The 15,350-nt window shown below is 55.5% G+C and overlaps 5 protein-coding genes across 5 annotated transcripts; 2 read left to right on the top strand and 3 right to left on the bottom strand.

Annotated features, from left to right (window-relative positions):
- Positions 1-108: 108 nt before the first annotated feature.
- On the bottom strand, positions 109-1,702 carry CH63R_01087 (phosphopyruvate hydratase; the record flags this gene model as incomplete). The annotated part of the gene is made up of 5 exons (XM_018296062.1): positions 109-904; positions 974-1,024; positions 1,078-1,169; positions 1,223-1,476; positions 1,579-1,702. 5 exons carry the CDS (start codon positions 1,700-1,702, stop codon positions 109-111), a joined length of 1,317 nt encoding a protein of 438 aa, XP_018164424.1.
- A 3,030-nt stretch (positions 1,703-4,732) lies between these two features.
- On the top strand, positions 4,733-7,405 carry CH63R_01086 (Peptidase family M1; the record flags this gene model as incomplete). Its single annotated transcript, XM_018296061.1, has 2 exons — positions 4,733-6,892; positions 6,947-7,405. 2 exons carry the CDS (start codon positions 4,733-4,735, stop codon positions 7,403-7,405), a joined length of 2,619 nt encoding a protein of 872 aa, XP_018164423.1.
- Positions 7,406-7,671: 266 nt separating this feature from the next.
- CH63R_01085 (FolB domain-containing protein) lies at positions 7,672-8,849 on the top strand (the record flags this gene model as incomplete). Its single annotated transcript, XM_018296060.1, has 2 exons — positions 7,672-8,529; positions 8,646-8,849. 2 exons carry the CDS (start codon positions 7,672-7,674, stop codon positions 8,847-8,849), a joined length of 1,062 nt encoding a protein of 353 aa, XP_018164422.1.
- A 232-nt stretch (positions 8,850-9,081) lies between these two features.
- On the bottom strand, positions 9,082-9,883 carry CH63R_01084 (uncharacterized protein; the record flags this gene model as incomplete). Its single annotated transcript, XM_018296059.1, has 2 exons — positions 9,082-9,225; positions 9,347-9,883. 2 exons carry the CDS (start codon positions 9,881-9,883, stop codon positions 9,082-9,084), a joined length of 681 nt encoding a protein of 226 aa, XP_018164421.1.
- Positions 9,884-10,762: 879 nt separating this feature from the next.
- On the bottom strand, positions 10,763-12,892 carry CH63R_01083 (UTP-glucose-1-phosphate uridylyltransferase; the record flags this gene model as incomplete). The annotated part of the gene is made up of 4 exons (XM_018296058.1): positions 10,763-12,053; positions 12,113-12,189; positions 12,254-12,349; positions 12,776-12,892. The coding sequence occupies 4 exons, from the start codon at positions 12,890-12,892 to the stop codon at positions 10,763-10,765; spliced, it is 1,581 nt and encodes a 526-aa protein (XP_018164420.1).
- Between the last annotated feature and the right edge of the window lie 2,458 nt (positions 12,893-15,350).

Genomic DNA, 15,350 nt, shown 5'->3' with positions numbered 1-15,350 from the left:
TCCTTTACGCCTTGCGTGTCTCATCAATTTTTGTACCCCAGTTATCACAGGTGTCATACCATCGGACTAAGGAATTTGCATAATCGTCTTCTTAGCAGCTGGCCCCCTTTACAGGTTGACAGACTTGCGGAAGTTGGCACCGGCGTAAATGGCGTTCTCGCCGAGCTCCTCCTCGATGCGGAGGATCTGGTTGAGCTTGGCAAGACGCTCAGAACGGGCCGGGGCACCCGTCTTGATCTGGCCAGCCCGGATACCGACAACGATGTCCGAGATGGTGACGTCCTCCGTCTCACCGGAGCGGTGAGAGACCATGACGCCCCAGCCGTCGGCGTAGGAGTCCTTGGCGGCCTGGATAGACTCGGTCAGGGTACCGATCTGGTTGACCTTGAGGAGCAGGGCGTTGGCAGCCTTAAGCTCGATGGCCTTCTTGATCCGCAGGGGGTTGGTGACGGTCAAATCGTCGGCAACGATCTGGATGTCCTGGGTCTTGTAGAAGTAGCTCCAGGCCTCCCAGTCGTCCTCGGCGAAGGGGTCCTCAATGGAGACAATAGGGTACTTCTTGCTGAGGTCCGCGTACTGCTGAGCAAGCTGCTCGTACGTGATCCACTTGGCGGGGTCACTGTCGGGGTTCTTGAAGTCGAGGTCGTACTTCTTGACGTCCTCCTTGTAGAACTCGCTGGAGGCAACGTCCATGGCGATGTTCATCTTGCCCGTGTAGCCGGCCTGCTCAATGGCGTCGGTGATGAGCTCAAGGGCCTCCTCGGCAGTCTGGATATCGGGGGCGACACCACCCTCGTCACCGACGTTGCCGGCGGACTGGCCGTACCTCTTCTTGGCCAGACCCTTCAGAGCCTGGTAGACCTCAGCACCCTGGCGGAGGGCCTCGGTGAAAGAAGGAGCGGCACTAGACAACAAACGTCAGTCGATTCAAATACACCAGTTGGTGACACATCTCAAGGCAGTGTGAGCTTACGAAGGAACGATCATGAACTCCTGGAAGGCGAGGCGGCCACCAGCGTGGGAGCTATATGGCCTTGTCAGTACATGCTGTTTCGAACCGGCTGGAGATATGCTTACCCTCCGTTGAGGACGTTCATGAAGGGAACGGGAAGGACGTAGGGCTTCTTGGTTCCGGCCAGGTCGGAAACGTGAGCGTACAGGGGAACGCCCTACGAGCCGTCAGCTGGGGGAAGCTCTAACAATGTGACACGTGGGGGCTAACCTTCTCGGCAGCACCAGCCTTGGCAACAGCCAAACTGACGCCCAGAATGGCGTTGGCTCCAAGCTTGGTCTTGTTGGAGGTGCCATCGAGGTCGATGAGAAACTTGTCGATCTTGGTCTGGTCCTTGACATCAAGGTTCTCCTTGATCAGGGCAGGGGCAATGACGGAGTTGACGTTCTCGACAGCCTTGGTGACACCCTTGCCGCCCCACTTAGTCTTGTCGCCATCGCGGAGCTCGCAAGCCTCGTGCTGGCCTGTTCAATAGATATAGATATCATCAGCCTTTCTTCATTTCCCATCTCGTAATGTGTTCAGGACGACGACGTAGACGACCACGACGGGCGGGGAAGACGTACCAGTGGAGGCACCGGAGGGGACGATGGCGCGGTGAAGACCGGTCTCGGTGACAACGTCAACCTCGACGGTGGGGTTGCCACGGGAGTCGTAGACGTAGCGAGCGTGAATCTTGGTGATGGCCATTGTGTCTCGTTGTATGATGGATTGTTCCTAACGGGGGGAGGGGAAGAAGTTGTCAGTAATGGGTCGTGGGGGGAGAGAAAGACTTTATATTGGCAGAAAGCAACAGGAGGGACAAGTGGGTGAGTCAACAATGTGATAGGACCGATTGGGGGAAATTGCTAAGCTTGCGAGGACTCGCTCCTTGACCGGACAGAAAGAATTGCCTCAGGGTGGGATGGTATGGTGGGGTGATTCCCTCGCAAGCTTCCAGAGCTCCCAGCTGTTCGGAGACCCGTTGCCAATTGCACAAGTGGGTTGGAAACGAATTCTGAAGACAACTTACTGGTGGAGGTTTGGGTCAAAGAATCAAGGGAGGGTTCCTCAGCAATCGTCTGCGTGTGGAAAATGAGGTTGAAATGTCGGAAGAAAGGCAATGGTGACAAACGAGGAGGGGGGGAAGACGAGACCAGACAACACACGGTGGGAGCAGGTGTTTTGGAGGGGTCCTTTCCCTCGCCCAACCCCACCTAAGGTGAGAGGTAGGTAGGTAAGTACCTGCGGTTAGGTCTCATAAATGTTACTTAACTTAGGTAGGTGCCCCGGCGCGCCTCGCCCCTTCCAACCTTTTGGCGGGTATCCCGGGACGTCGTCACCCAATCGCTCTTTCATTCTCAAGGTGAGGCGGGGCATCTGCCCTGTTAGAGCACCACATGAAGGCTGAGCTCTCGACAGGCCAAGGTCAGGACAGGACAGCTTCGTTTTCAGGTATTACCTTAGCATAGCCTCATCCACGACAGAAGAAAAAACAAGCTGGACAAGCTGCATCCTGTTGTCTTGGTGAGTGAGGGCCACCGCTCCTCAACAATCTGAGCAATGAAAATGCTGCCCACCAAGGTCCAAATTCAGACACACGTTTCTGCCCTTGTCACTTCTGATTGGGTCACTTGTCCATTTCGTGCCCCCAGCCCTCCGAGTCCGGCCTCATTTTTCTAACGTCTGACTCTTTCGTTTGCTTCAGGTCGAAGACCTCGGCCCTGGACAAACAAACGCCGTTGTAATGTCTTGACTGTCAGCCATTTGGGCCACATCCAAATCTGATTGGCCATCCGCCCCAACTGTTTGTTGTACAACGGCTCTCCAACCGTTCCATCGTCGGGTTCCAGTGGATTCAGTCTGTCTGGGCTAAATGCGTCAAAGTGCGTCCCCGACAATCTACAAGTCCCGACTTCCCGATCTTTAAGACGTCCTTTTCCCGGCACCCCGGTCTATCGACGAGCTGTTCATTGGCAATTGGGGTCAAAGAATGTCATTCATACCCCACTGGAGGTCTGGGAAAGGCAGCCCGCCATGGATTATCCCGAGGATGTTGCTCGGGATAGCCAGGTGCTAATGCGGTTCTTCCCGATCATGGATCCCGACCCTGTCACTCCATCCAGCAAAGCCGGGGTAAGACATGTGTAGGCAAGTCATCCTGTGTGTAATAGAGTGCCATTTAGCTCATGCTCTGGAGCTCAGCAGAATGACGTCTCGTTTTGTCCCGGGGCACCGGTTCTTGGCGTGGAGATTGAGAGTCGCTTGGCCAGTCTCTGGCTGAATGATTTCCACGTCCGCACCTCTGCCCGCTTTCGCCCGAGTGTAAGTCACGTCCCACCCACCCACCTTGACCGAGGTCAAATAGGACTTCAAGACCTATGAAACATCTTCTCACTTGCGCAGCCACCGAGCGTGGCGGTAAGCATGATTTTGATTTTTCCGGTTGGACGAACTCGGACCCGGGCCATTGCAGCGCAGGATCATCGTCACTCCGACATAGACCTCTCGAGGCTATGAGTGCTGGTGCTTGGTGGCATTGACCCGAGTCTTTTTCAGTTGAAAATCCCAGCCTACCAACCAGCGAAGACACCCGATCTCTCGTGCTCGTTCTATTGCGTCTCCAATTGCTGCTAGGCAAGCCAAAGATGAAAGAAGGGGTACCTTGTATTATGGGCATCCTCGACGTCCAGCTCAGCAAGCACCGATCACAATGTGTCTGACGCTTCAACCACTAAAGAAAGTCATGGCTCGAGCACAATGCTCAGAGCTCCTGAAGCTTGTCCCTCACTGAATGAGGTACTCGTAGGTGGTTTTGTGGGAGCCGTCTAGGTGCAAAGTACAAGTGCAAAAAAGTAGAATTGGAAACATCCATAACCGTACCCTAGTGTTGTGACGGCGAGGAAACAGCAGTGAGAGGGGCTGTAGTCGTATTTGGGGTTGAGGGCGTATGATTCTTCATCCACAGAGAATATGTTCATCCTCAGGTAACGCCTTGAGCCGGTCGGCCGGTAGGAAGAGACGCAGCTTCCGTGTTCAAGCCTGGGCGGCTCTCAAAGGCGCACGGAACGGCAGTGGGCCGGGTCGGGTGGAAGCGGCTTGGCGTGGGCCCGGGCGGCACTGTGAACGGTGACAAACTAGCGAACGCGGTGACCTGAGGCAGAGGCAGTGGAGAGAGTTTTTCCTCCATCCCGGCAGCACTGCGCGGCCTGCGTCGGTGCCTTGCAAGACCGAGACTGGAGCATTGCTTTGAAGGGGAAGTTTCCCCTCAGTACCTGCGTTGCCATTACGGATCTTCCTGACCCCGCGCGTCTGTTCCATGTACCTTCCTTAGACGTGCATAGCGCATAGCGACAGCAGCTGGGTGCCTAGACGCAGGTCCAGACTGACCGCTTTCCTTCCTTTGCGGCTTTGGCCCCCCGCCCCCTCCTTCAATGGCTTTCCGTTTCGCTACAAAAGGGACGGTCGACCTGACCTCACGCATCGTCAACCCAACAAGAAGACCTGTTGCCCGCATGTACGTGTCATCTGTTCCCTGGCCTACCGACTGCTTCTAGGCTTCTCTTGCTGTGGATTGACCATCGGCTGACCAAATTGACCAGTCCTTACCAACTACGAAGCTTCAGCGCCTTCGTGACCCAGACGTCTGCGCCCCGAACGACCCCTCCTCCTCGACGGAACATCCAACTCCAAAACCCTCAGCGAATTGCTGCTACACGGCACTGCTCTTTTAAAAGAAACATGTGCAAGCATGGAGAAGCCGGCGGCGGAGGCACGCTGAACTATCCACGCGAACTTCTGCCTACCAACGTTGTCCCGCGCCATTATGATCTCACTCTCGAGCCCAACTTCGAAACGCTCAAGTTCGATGGCCTGGTTAAGATTGACTTTGACGTCGCCGAAGACTCCAATACCGTATCCCTGAACACCCACGAGATCGAGATCAAGCATGCTTCGTTGTCTCTGTCGGCCGACGGCCAGGAAAAGAGCCTCAGCGACCCAATCATCACCTACGATGAGTCAAAGCAAACCCACAGCTTCGAGTTCAAGGACAAGCTTACCAAGGGGGGGAAGGGTACCCTGGAGATCAAGTTCGTGGGTGAGCTGAATGACAAGATGGCTGGTTTCTACCGATCATACTACAACAAGCCGGATGGCACCAAGGGTATCATGGCCACCAGTCAAATGGAGCCCACCGACGCCCGTAGAGCGTTCCCCTGCTTCGACGAGCCGGCCCTCAAGGCGGAATTCACTGTCACTCTCATTGCCGACAAGGCCCTGACCTGCCTTTCCAACATGGACGTCGCTGAGGAGAAGGAGTTGTCTTCCGGAAAGAAGGCTGTTCGTTTCAACAAGTCTCCTGTGATGTCGACATACCTCGTGGCTTTCATCGTCGGAGAGCTCAACTACATCGAGACGAACGACTTCAGAGTGCCCATCCGAGTCTACGCTCCGCCTTCCGAGGACATCGAGAGAGGCCGGTACGCATTGGACATCGGTGTCAAGGCTTTGGAGTTCTACGAAAAGGCGTTTGGCCTTCCCTACCCCCTGCCCAAGCTTGACCAAGTCGCCATCCCTGATTTTGCTGCTGGTGCCATGGAGAACTGGGGTCTCGTGACCTACCGCACCGTCGAGGTCTTGTTCGACGACAAGACGAGTGGTGCTGCAGCCAAGGAGAGAGTCTCAACGGTCATTACCCACGAAATCGCCCATCAGTGGTTCGGAAACATTGTCTCTCCGGACTGGTGGCACGCTCTCTGGCTGAACGAAGGTTTCGCCGAGTTTGCCTCTCGCTATTCTATGAACGCCTTCTTCCCTGAATGGAAGCTCAGGGAGTCATTCGTCCGCGAGGACCTCCAGGCCGCGTTGGGTCTCGACGGCCTCAGAAGTAGCCATCCAATCGAGGTCCCAGTGCACAAGGCCGAAGAGATAAACGAAATCTTTGATAGCATCAGTTATGCCAAGGGCTCTTGCGTCGTCCACATGATCTCGGCGTATCTCGGAGAGGAGGTTTTCATGGAGGGCGTTCGCAAGTATCTCAAGCGTCACGCTTGGGGCAATGCCACTACGAACGATTTGTGGCAAGCCTTGAGCGAGGCTAGTGGCAAGGACGTCGGCTCCATCATGAACATCTGGACCCAAAACGTCGGGTACCCGGTTGTCTCCGTCACGGAGTCTGGCAACTCGATCAGTGTGGAGCAGCATCGCTTCCTGACAACGGGAGACGTCAAGCCTGAGGAGGACAAGGTCCTCTATCCCATCTCCCTCAACGTTCGTACGAAGGGTGGCGTCAACAAGGACCTGATGCTCACGACGCGCGATGCCAAATTTGAGGTTGATGACGCCGAATTCTTCAAGATCAACGCCGACTCGACCGGTTTTTACCGAACCAAGTACGCCATTGACCGTCTTGAGAAGCTTGGCAACGCCGCTGAGCTGCTCTCGGTCCAGGACAGAGTTGGTATCGTGGCAGACACGTCTGCTCTTGCGACGTCGGGCTACCAGAAGACCTCGTCCTCTTTGAGCCTGTTCAAGGCTCTTAGCAATGCGGGCGAGGCCGAGTACCTTGTATGGGATCAGATATTGACCCGCCTGGGTTCCATTAAGATGGCCTGGATTGAGGATGATGCCATCGTTGAGAAGTTGACCGAGTTCCAGCGGAACATTGTTAGTAGCATCGCCCACAAGCTTGGGTGGGAGTTCTCCAGCAGCGATGGCCACGTCGAGCAACAGTACAAGGCTCTCACGTTCAGCGCAGCTGGTATGTCTGGCGACGAGAAGGTCGTGGCTGCGGCGAGGGAGAAGTTCGATAAGTTCGTTGCAGGAGACAAGACGGCGATCCACCCCAACATCAGGAGCTCGGTCTTTTCCATTGTCCTCAAGTTTGGAGGCGAGAAGGAGGTACGTTGATGCTCAAGTCTCTTCTCTGGGATGTTTTGCTAACCGCCGTCTTAGTACGATGCCGTGCTCAAGTACTACAAGACCGCCGAGACCGCCGACGAGCGCAACAGCGCTCTGCGTACTCTCGGACAAGCCCGCGACCCTAAGCTTAGACAGCGCACTCTGGACCTTCTGTTGAACGGCGAGGTTCGCGACCAGGATATTTACATCCCCATCGGCAGTCTGCGGTCGACCAAGGGCGGCATCGAGGCTCTGTTCGACTGGTTGCAGACCAGATGGGACGACATCTACACCAAGTTCCCTGCTCAGTCTTCCATGATTGGAAGCATTGTAAGCTACTGCACAAGCGGTCTCACGAAGCAAGAGCAGCTGGACCAGCTTGAAAAGTTCTTCGCCGAGAAGGAGAAGAAGGGTTTTGTCAGAGCACTCTCGCAGTCTACCGACTCCATCAAGGCCAAGATTGCGTGGACTTCCCGTGACACGGAGGACCTGCGCAAGTGGCTGGGTCTTTGAGCCAACTCTACCAGTGGGTTGGTCAGACCGGGAGGACGAGGATTGTCCTAGGTACTGGGACAAAAAGAAGAAGAAAAGCAAACCAGTCTAACATACCAAATCAGTGTAATTGATAAATAACACGATTCTTCCCTCTTGAAATGATACTTAACGTTTAAAGGCGCAGTGTTTGCCTGCATCTCCGTTTGCCTCCAGTAGGTTTGACAGTGGAGCCATCCAGCTGCCGTGGGTTTTGTACCCAGTGCGGAGTTTAAAATTCGGTGACAATGCCCTCAAGTGCCAGTCCTTGTGTGACGACTACGGCTACGACATCCAGAACAACGAACCACGTCTCGCTTATCCTACCAGACAAGTGCAAATTGAAAACCAAAACCTACCGTGCTGACAGCCCGCCACATCAATCTCTGCCCAAAATGTCAGTTCCCCGATTCGCATCTTCATGGCAAGTCCGCGCCGAGGCCGGTGAGCCCTTCGCCGTGATCCGGGTCCGCGATCTGCAGGGCACGCTCAAGGCCGGCACCGATGCCTGGGGCCGCCCGAACAAAACGCAGCCCGTCGTCGTATCGGCGGAGCTCTCGATGGCGCAACCTTTTGACGGCGCCTCGGCCACAGACACGGTCGGCGACGACACGGTGCACTACGGCCACCTTGCCAAGGCGCTCCTCGGCAGCCTGGACATGGTCAATTCGCTCGTTGAGAAGCGCGGTGGGCCGTTCAGCCTGTGGTTCGCGCTGCTGCACATCTATGAGCAGCTGACGGGATACCGCCTCGACCATCGCGAGCGGATACCCGAGGACGTCGTCCGCACGAGCCAGGGCGGCACCCTGCGGCAGCAGCTGGAGAGGGTGAGGTGCATGGACATCACCCTCACGCTGCCCAAGGGCTCACTCCTGGGGGACGGCGTGAGCATATCGCGGGCCATGGTGTTCGAGGCCGCGAGGCCTGTGGTCTGGAGCGAGACACTTAGGATCCACGGGCTGCGGGTGCCGACGCTCATAGGAGTCAACCCGAACGAGAGGAAGGCGAAGCAGGTCGTCAAGACCGACGTGGAGATTGAAGGGTACAAGAGCAACGCCGTGGGGGAAGACGACATATATGTTGAGCTCGAGTCCGTCGTCGTCAAGGTAAACCTACTTTTTACTGCTTTGCCCGCTTCCTTTACCTTTTGTTCCTCTCCTCCTCCTCCTCCTTCCCTCCGCTCCGTTCAACCACAGAGGTCCAACACTGACACTCCCGAAAGACGCTGGAGGACTCGTCATTCGAGACCCTCGAGGCCTTGGGGCCGGCCATCGCCAGCAGCATCAGAAGGTGCCTCGCAACGTCTGGCGAGCCCTTTGGCCTCCCTGGCTGGGTGATCAAGGTCATCCTGGAGAAGCCCACGGCTATCACCATGGCCGCCGCCTCGCGCGTCGAGTACAGAGAACTACCGGGAGTGAAGCCTTAGTCAAGCATTGCAGATTCTACAACCAAGTTCTATGGCCCAGGACTTTCCTTTTATCCTTCCCTCTTCCTGGCTTTCTTTTTTCTTCAATGTGCCGCTGCATCGGCAAGAGCCGTGTCCCAGCTTTCCGTGCAGAAAAAGAGTGTGGTCGATGGATGGATGGTTTTTGTTCGCATCCAACTTTCCCCAACAATACGACCCGGTAACCCCTCGTGCGTCATTTGTCTCTGGGTATTTATGCCTCAAACTTGTCACATTGCGGAACATCCCTGTTGGTAACCTCCCGGATGAACTCGGGGTCGGGGTCGAAGAGCATGACGTGGAAGTGCTCGACGGCATGGACGGACTTGAGGCTCCGCCAGTTCTTGAACCAAATGACCTAGACATCAATTATGTTTTAGCTTCAAGGTCTCAAATCGGCACCCAAAAAGGAGGGGGAGGGGGGACTCCCGGAACGCAGATCCCAGGAAAAGCAAACCGTAAACCAGTGCAGGACTCACCGTGTCAGGCCCCGTGCTCGCTCGGAACGTCTTGTCCACAAAGGCCTCAATCTCCCCCCTCGCCCCCTCCGTCAGGTCTCCCGTAGCTGCGTCCTCCTCTAGTTCGAACTTGGTCCAGACCACAAGGTGAACAATCCGCTCATCGATCCCATATGGCCAGTCGTTGTACAACACCTTCCAATCGGCCTCCGTCTCAAACGGCTTCCCGCGGGCCACGAGCGGCTCCTGCCACCCAAGCCGGTGTCCCAAGACGAAGTTCATGACGCTCCCGTGCTCCTTGATCAGGTGGTGAATGAAAAGCCGGTACCGCCTGAGCTCCGACGGCACGCGCTGGAACAGGTCGAGGCGGTTCGTCGCCACAAGCCGGCGGACCTCGTCCCACGTCTGTGGACGGTACGCGCCGTCCGGAGTGCGCAGGATCCCCACATCCTTGGCCGAGAGGTTGCGAAGCCCCTCCGGGCACTCGTCCGTGCGGCTCTCAGGAGGGACGTTGACCTGCCAGTACGGCAGCGCCGACGTCTCGCCGAGGCTTCCCATGGTGATTCGATACGGGGCTGAACAACGCTCGACTGGCCAGAGCAGAGGAAATTGGGCAGAGATAGGTAGCAAGGGACGTCGCTCCAGGAAAGGGTGTCCAGTCTGTGAGCGTTTGTGAGTGTATGGTTGATGGTGCGGGATACACGCTTGCAGGGCAACCCACGGTTGTCGAAGGAGTGAGACAGCAAATTAGGACCTCGCTGCCGGGTGAATGGGGCTGGACCGGACCCTATTAAGCTCGGATGATAGGTACTATGATTCAATCTTCCGCTCAGCGAGCCCGTACGACTAAACAGCTGAAAAGTTCATGAATCGACGCATGAAGTCGTTAACATTTCCCTCGGAAACCAGCAGCCAGCAAAGCCATCCACATCACATACACAGACACAAATAAACACACAAACACACAGTCTCTCTCTAAAAGCAAGCATCCACCCTGCGTCCGCTGCAAGGCCGTACACTAGGACCAGGGGGGCGGCATGCAGGCAGCTTTCTTGCTTCCCCAGCTTCCTTTTTCCTATGTCTCACACCGCCAGTCGCGGCGCTGGTCGGCATGTTCCACACGGAACTGCAGGTTGAAGGTTCCGCCGACCGGTCTGGTTACACATTAACGGCCAAGCAGTTTACCTTGACACTTCACATCCAATCAATTAATTATTCGAGATTGACGAAAAAACACGCAGTGTTGCCTTATTAAAATACTATCGACTTCGTTTTACTACTGCCACAGACATGCAGAAGCCGCCTTTTGGTGGTGGGGGCCTGGATTTTGGTTTCCATCATCCCCTTGCGCTTCCAGTTGGTCGTCCCAGGATGCTACGAGGCATCGTTCGACACGTGCCTTACATTTACTCAAAATACAATATCTGCTAGAGCCGCTTAGTGCTCAAGCAGACGCAGGCTACCCTGCACAACAACGTTCTCGAGGATGGATCCAGGAGGCACATCAATAGTGCTGCCTTCCGTAGCAACAATAATGACAGTGCCCTTGAGCGTCACACCGCGGCCGAGGTTGACAGCACCTGTGATGGTAAGGTGGTCCAGCTCGATGATCTTGGGGATGGAGGGGATGTGCTTCTGGAAGTCCGAGACCTTCTTGAAGTCGCTGCCCAGCTTGATGAGAGGAGCGTCACCGAAACGGCTGGAGCTCATTTGGAGCTGGCCGTGCTTGACAGTGTAGAGATCAGACTTGACGAGCATCAGGTCAGAGCATGTCTTGACAGGCAAGAAGCGGCGGCGAGGGACATTGACGCCGTGGGCGTTCTTGAAGTGACGGATGGCGGCGCCGACGGCGGTCTCGAGCTGGATGATGGAAATGTCTGACTCGCCCTTCTTGTCGCCAGGGATAGTCTTTCCGTTGGGAATGATCTCCATCTCGAGCTCGTCGTTCTCAACGACGCGCTTGATGGCCTTGAGGTTCAGCCAGATGTTGTTGGTGTTGAAGTACTTGAACTTCTTGATGGACTTGAACTCGTTGACGTGCTCCTTGGGCACCTGGGCGATCTCGAGAAGACGGACGGAGCCCTCGTAGTCGATGATGGTACCACCCTTGACGTCGGCCTTGGTCTTGTTGGTCAACTCCATAATGTACTCTGACTCGGTCTCGACCATGTGCTGGAGGATGCGGAGATCGACGACGGCGCCGAGGTTGTCAACGTTGGAAAGGAAGACAACCTCAATACCACGCTCAATGAGCTTGTCGAGAATGCCAGAGTTGTACAGCGACTCGAAAACGTCACCGTGACCGGGGGGGTACCAGTCGTTGATGGACGAGTCGTACTTCTTGGGAACGGGCAGGAGGGAGTCCTTCAGGATTCTGGGGTATCTGGACTGGTTGAAGGTAAGGATGTCGACGTTGTGGCCCTCGTACTTCTTGATGATGGAGGCCGTGTCCTCGTCGGTGTTGAACGAGTTCATGAGGATGAAGGGGACGTTGACGTCGTAGGTGCGGTTGAGGTACTCGATCTGGCGGACGGACAGGTCGAGGAAGGACATGCCATCACGGACCTCGATGACGGACTTGGGACCGACGCAACCCATGGAGGTACCAAGACCACCGTTGAGCTTCAAGACGGCCAGCTTGTTGAGGAACTGAACGGACTCCGAGTTGGCGAGGTCCTCGTAGTCGACAACCTGGCCCTGGGCGGGAGGGGCAATGCGGTCCCAGTCGCTGTGTCCTCGTTAGCCTCAAGCTCGGTTTTGTCCATTTTTGTTTCTGTGTAGACCTACACAGCGTTTCCCTTGGCCTTGTCGTTCAGGTAGCGGCGGAAGAGGGCAAAGAAGTTGTCCATCTCAGTCTCGAAGAGCTATAGGGCGATTGCCGTCAGCAGTGATGCTTGATGAGTTATGTTAGGTGATTGTACTGCTGACCTTCTTCTGCTCAGGGTCCGAGACGGTCTCGGAGAGCTGAGTGAGGGCATTGCGCATCTGGGCAGCGGCGACGCTGGTGGAGGTGTTCTCGAAAGCCTTCAGGGATTGTTAGCATCTTGCTTGCGCAAAAAATGACGCCTCGGGTGGAAGACGTTATGAGTGAGGCAGAGGAGCACCCTGAAGCCATCGTCAAGTGAACTGCAGCGGAGTTAAGCGGCCCAGCTTGATGCTGCTTCCCCTGACTGGTCTACCTAAGAGGTTGTATTTAGGGGACGCCTGCTGCTGGGCTGCGAGTGCTCCCATCATCCTTACGGAACCAGCAAATGATACCCGAATGGCCAAACGTTCTGAGGACCGGGACCAAATGCCGTTGATGGACTCGCAAGCGAACACTCTTGGCGGTTAAACTGCAAAAAGTCTCGCACAGCAACCTGTCCAGGTGCGGACGAGACGCTGGCCGCAGATCTGAGATGGCCTCGTTCGGGATAGATGACAAGGCGAGAGGGGTTCAGGAGTATGTACCATGTGAGACCTCGTCTTGCCGTGATGACGGGAGCTAAACTCCTCGTCACTCTTGCCTTGGCCGCCCAGAGGGGACTTCAGGTGAGTGGGGAGAGCGCTCTTGATTGCTTGAGCCATTGTGAACGAAGTCTAGGGGATTCCGCGATGTATGGAATGGATCTGTATGTGCCAAGCGCGCGTCAGCAATTGCAATGGCGACCTCGTTCTGAAAAGTATTCTTGTTTGTTGCAGGTGTTGGGAAGAGTGTGTGAAAAAGGAGGGGGGGAAATAAAACAGGCGGGCAGGCTCGAGACGGCGGGGTAGTATGGTGTAGTGCCTTTGTTGACAGGGGAAATTACCGAAAGATTCGCGGCGGAAAGATTGCTGGCAGCTCAGGTGTGTAGCCTGACGTAATTTGTGAGCTTCTCCATGTGATTTGGTGAGCGAGAGGATAGACAAGGTAAGGTACGGGATAAGGTGCCGGGCGAAACAGGAGCTTGGGGACGGCGTAGGGGCGCCAAGTGAGGTGCTTCGGAACCAGGACGAGAGAGCTGATGCCACTTCTGCTTCAACCTCCGGTTGGAGCAAAAGATGTGCAGACGAGATGCGGTGATCGGCGATATGGCGAAGAAGGAGGGGGAGAGGAATCGGACGTGGATGGTACTTACAGCAATGGCAAAGACAGCAATCTCAACAAGCAACGAGCGATTGTGGGCTGGTCAATTGTATGTAGAGGAGAGAATAGAGTGAAAGGGAAAAAAGGAGAACCGTCGAGAGGATCATCTACGGTCAGGAGGGTGGATGGGGGAATTGGCTTTATAGCGGTGATATCACTGTGGGAACCCAGTCTGTTGCAATTCGCATTTGGCCAATTTTCATTTTATCTCGTTCCCCCGTCGTCCCCCCCCTCCCCCGTTCGCGCTCGGGGAGGAGACGGGGACGATGGAGGGGCTGTCGCAGGAGAAGCGCGCCTTCCTTGTCCGTTCTTTGCTTGCCAGTCTTTCTTTCATACCTGCCTACCTACCGATTATTACTTGACAGCTGCGTATATCCAGCCAGCAAACCTGTTCGTATTTCTCCAACTTGACCCAGAATTAGCCCGAAGACCCAAAGCATTTCCCACACAAGACCGACCGACCGACCAGTCGGTCCCCCGAAGCCAATAAATGTCTCCCACCCGAGCCATTCCAGTCAACCAAATCACCTAGTCCACCACCACCTCTTGCGACTGCAACCCTCCACAAGCCTGGCCACCGCCTTTCCCAACACCCCCCTGTGGCGCGTCAAACTAGCGACGCCTAAACGAGAGAGGCGGCGGCGGCAGCAGCAGTTGGCTTGGACGGGGGGCAAGAGGCGAAGAAAACCAACAATCCGCAAGACATCTTGTTTTGTCCATCGGGCTGCCTTTCCTGTCCAGAGATGCAGATCCCAAAAGATGCGGACAACGGCCAACCTGCCGTCAACCTTGGGCTGCAGCGCGACATCACCAAGCCACCAATGAATGGGTAGGTATACGTATTTCTACCTAGCGTTCGTACAAGCATTAAGGCAATCAATGGACTAGCTAATCACCATGGTTCTTTTCGCTTCACTCCATCCCACTTACAAGGCCTTGATACACGTACTGGCTCCGCAGCACCAGAAAAGGAGGTTCCAGCTTGGGCATGTCTGGACCACAAGGCTCGTCTCAAGCAAAACGGAGCTCCATCCTCGCTTCTCCTGATCTCGAGCTCCATCCAGTCCACGCCTGCTTCTTCGTCTTCTGCATGACGGCTGAGTTGTCGGAACAAGTACTCCCTAGCATCGTGTGCACTAAAAAAAGTGCAAGACTCCATCCATTGCGGAGTCGAACCGCCTGCGCTACGGATACGTTGAATGGGTATTCTGAAATATCATTACCCCACCACCCAACATCCCCGCCAGATGTAAGATGAGCTGTTGCCCGGCATGGCAACAATGGCCCTCGTTGCTCGACCTCTCTGGGTAGTAGGTACAGAGGAGACCTTGCCCACTTGAGGTAGGTACTCACAACATCTCAGGTCACTCGCGTTCCACGGTGCATCCCTACGGTCTGCTCGTTGCAGTGTGAATGCCTCCTCAGAGCCGGCCAAGAAAGACCTTGGGGGGGGGCCGCCATTCTTCAGCAACGCGCGCTTCTTCAACACCTCTTCTGGAAGGGTACGACAAAGGGCTTGTGCGGTCCGACATCCGGGCAACGTCCTTCCAGCGAGTCACAGAGAAATGATCAAGTTGAGCTGACCGCCACCGGCCGGAGACGCCTATGCATCGCAACTTATCCCGCACACACACTTTTCTCGCATATCACTCACCAAAACTTGCCACCACCCTGAACTTCCCGACTTCGCTAAATTGATCGGGAGCAAATGTGCTCGTACCTACCGGCTATTCCCTCCCTCATCTTCAATCGTCGTGTTTAACGCTCACCGCGCTGAGCTTTCACGAGCCAGCACTAAGGTTTCTACCTGTTGTTCATAGCCAGCTCAATCAGCCAAGCCGGCCCTCTTCGGAATCTTTCCCGAACATTCGTTCATCGCGGTCACCTATGGTCCAACCATGACAAGTTTCTTGACAAGTT

This window comes from Colletotrichum higginsianum, chromosome 1 (assembly GCF_001672515.1).
Source record: "Colletotrichum higginsianum IMI 349063 chromosome 1, whole genome shotgun sequence".
Lineage (NCBI taxonomy): Eukaryota > Fungi > Ascomycota > Sordariomycetes > Glomerellales > Glomerellaceae > Colletotrichum > Colletotrichum higginsianum.
Note: the sequence above shows the minus strand (reverse complement) of the source record. Positions and strands in the feature narration are given on the sequence as shown.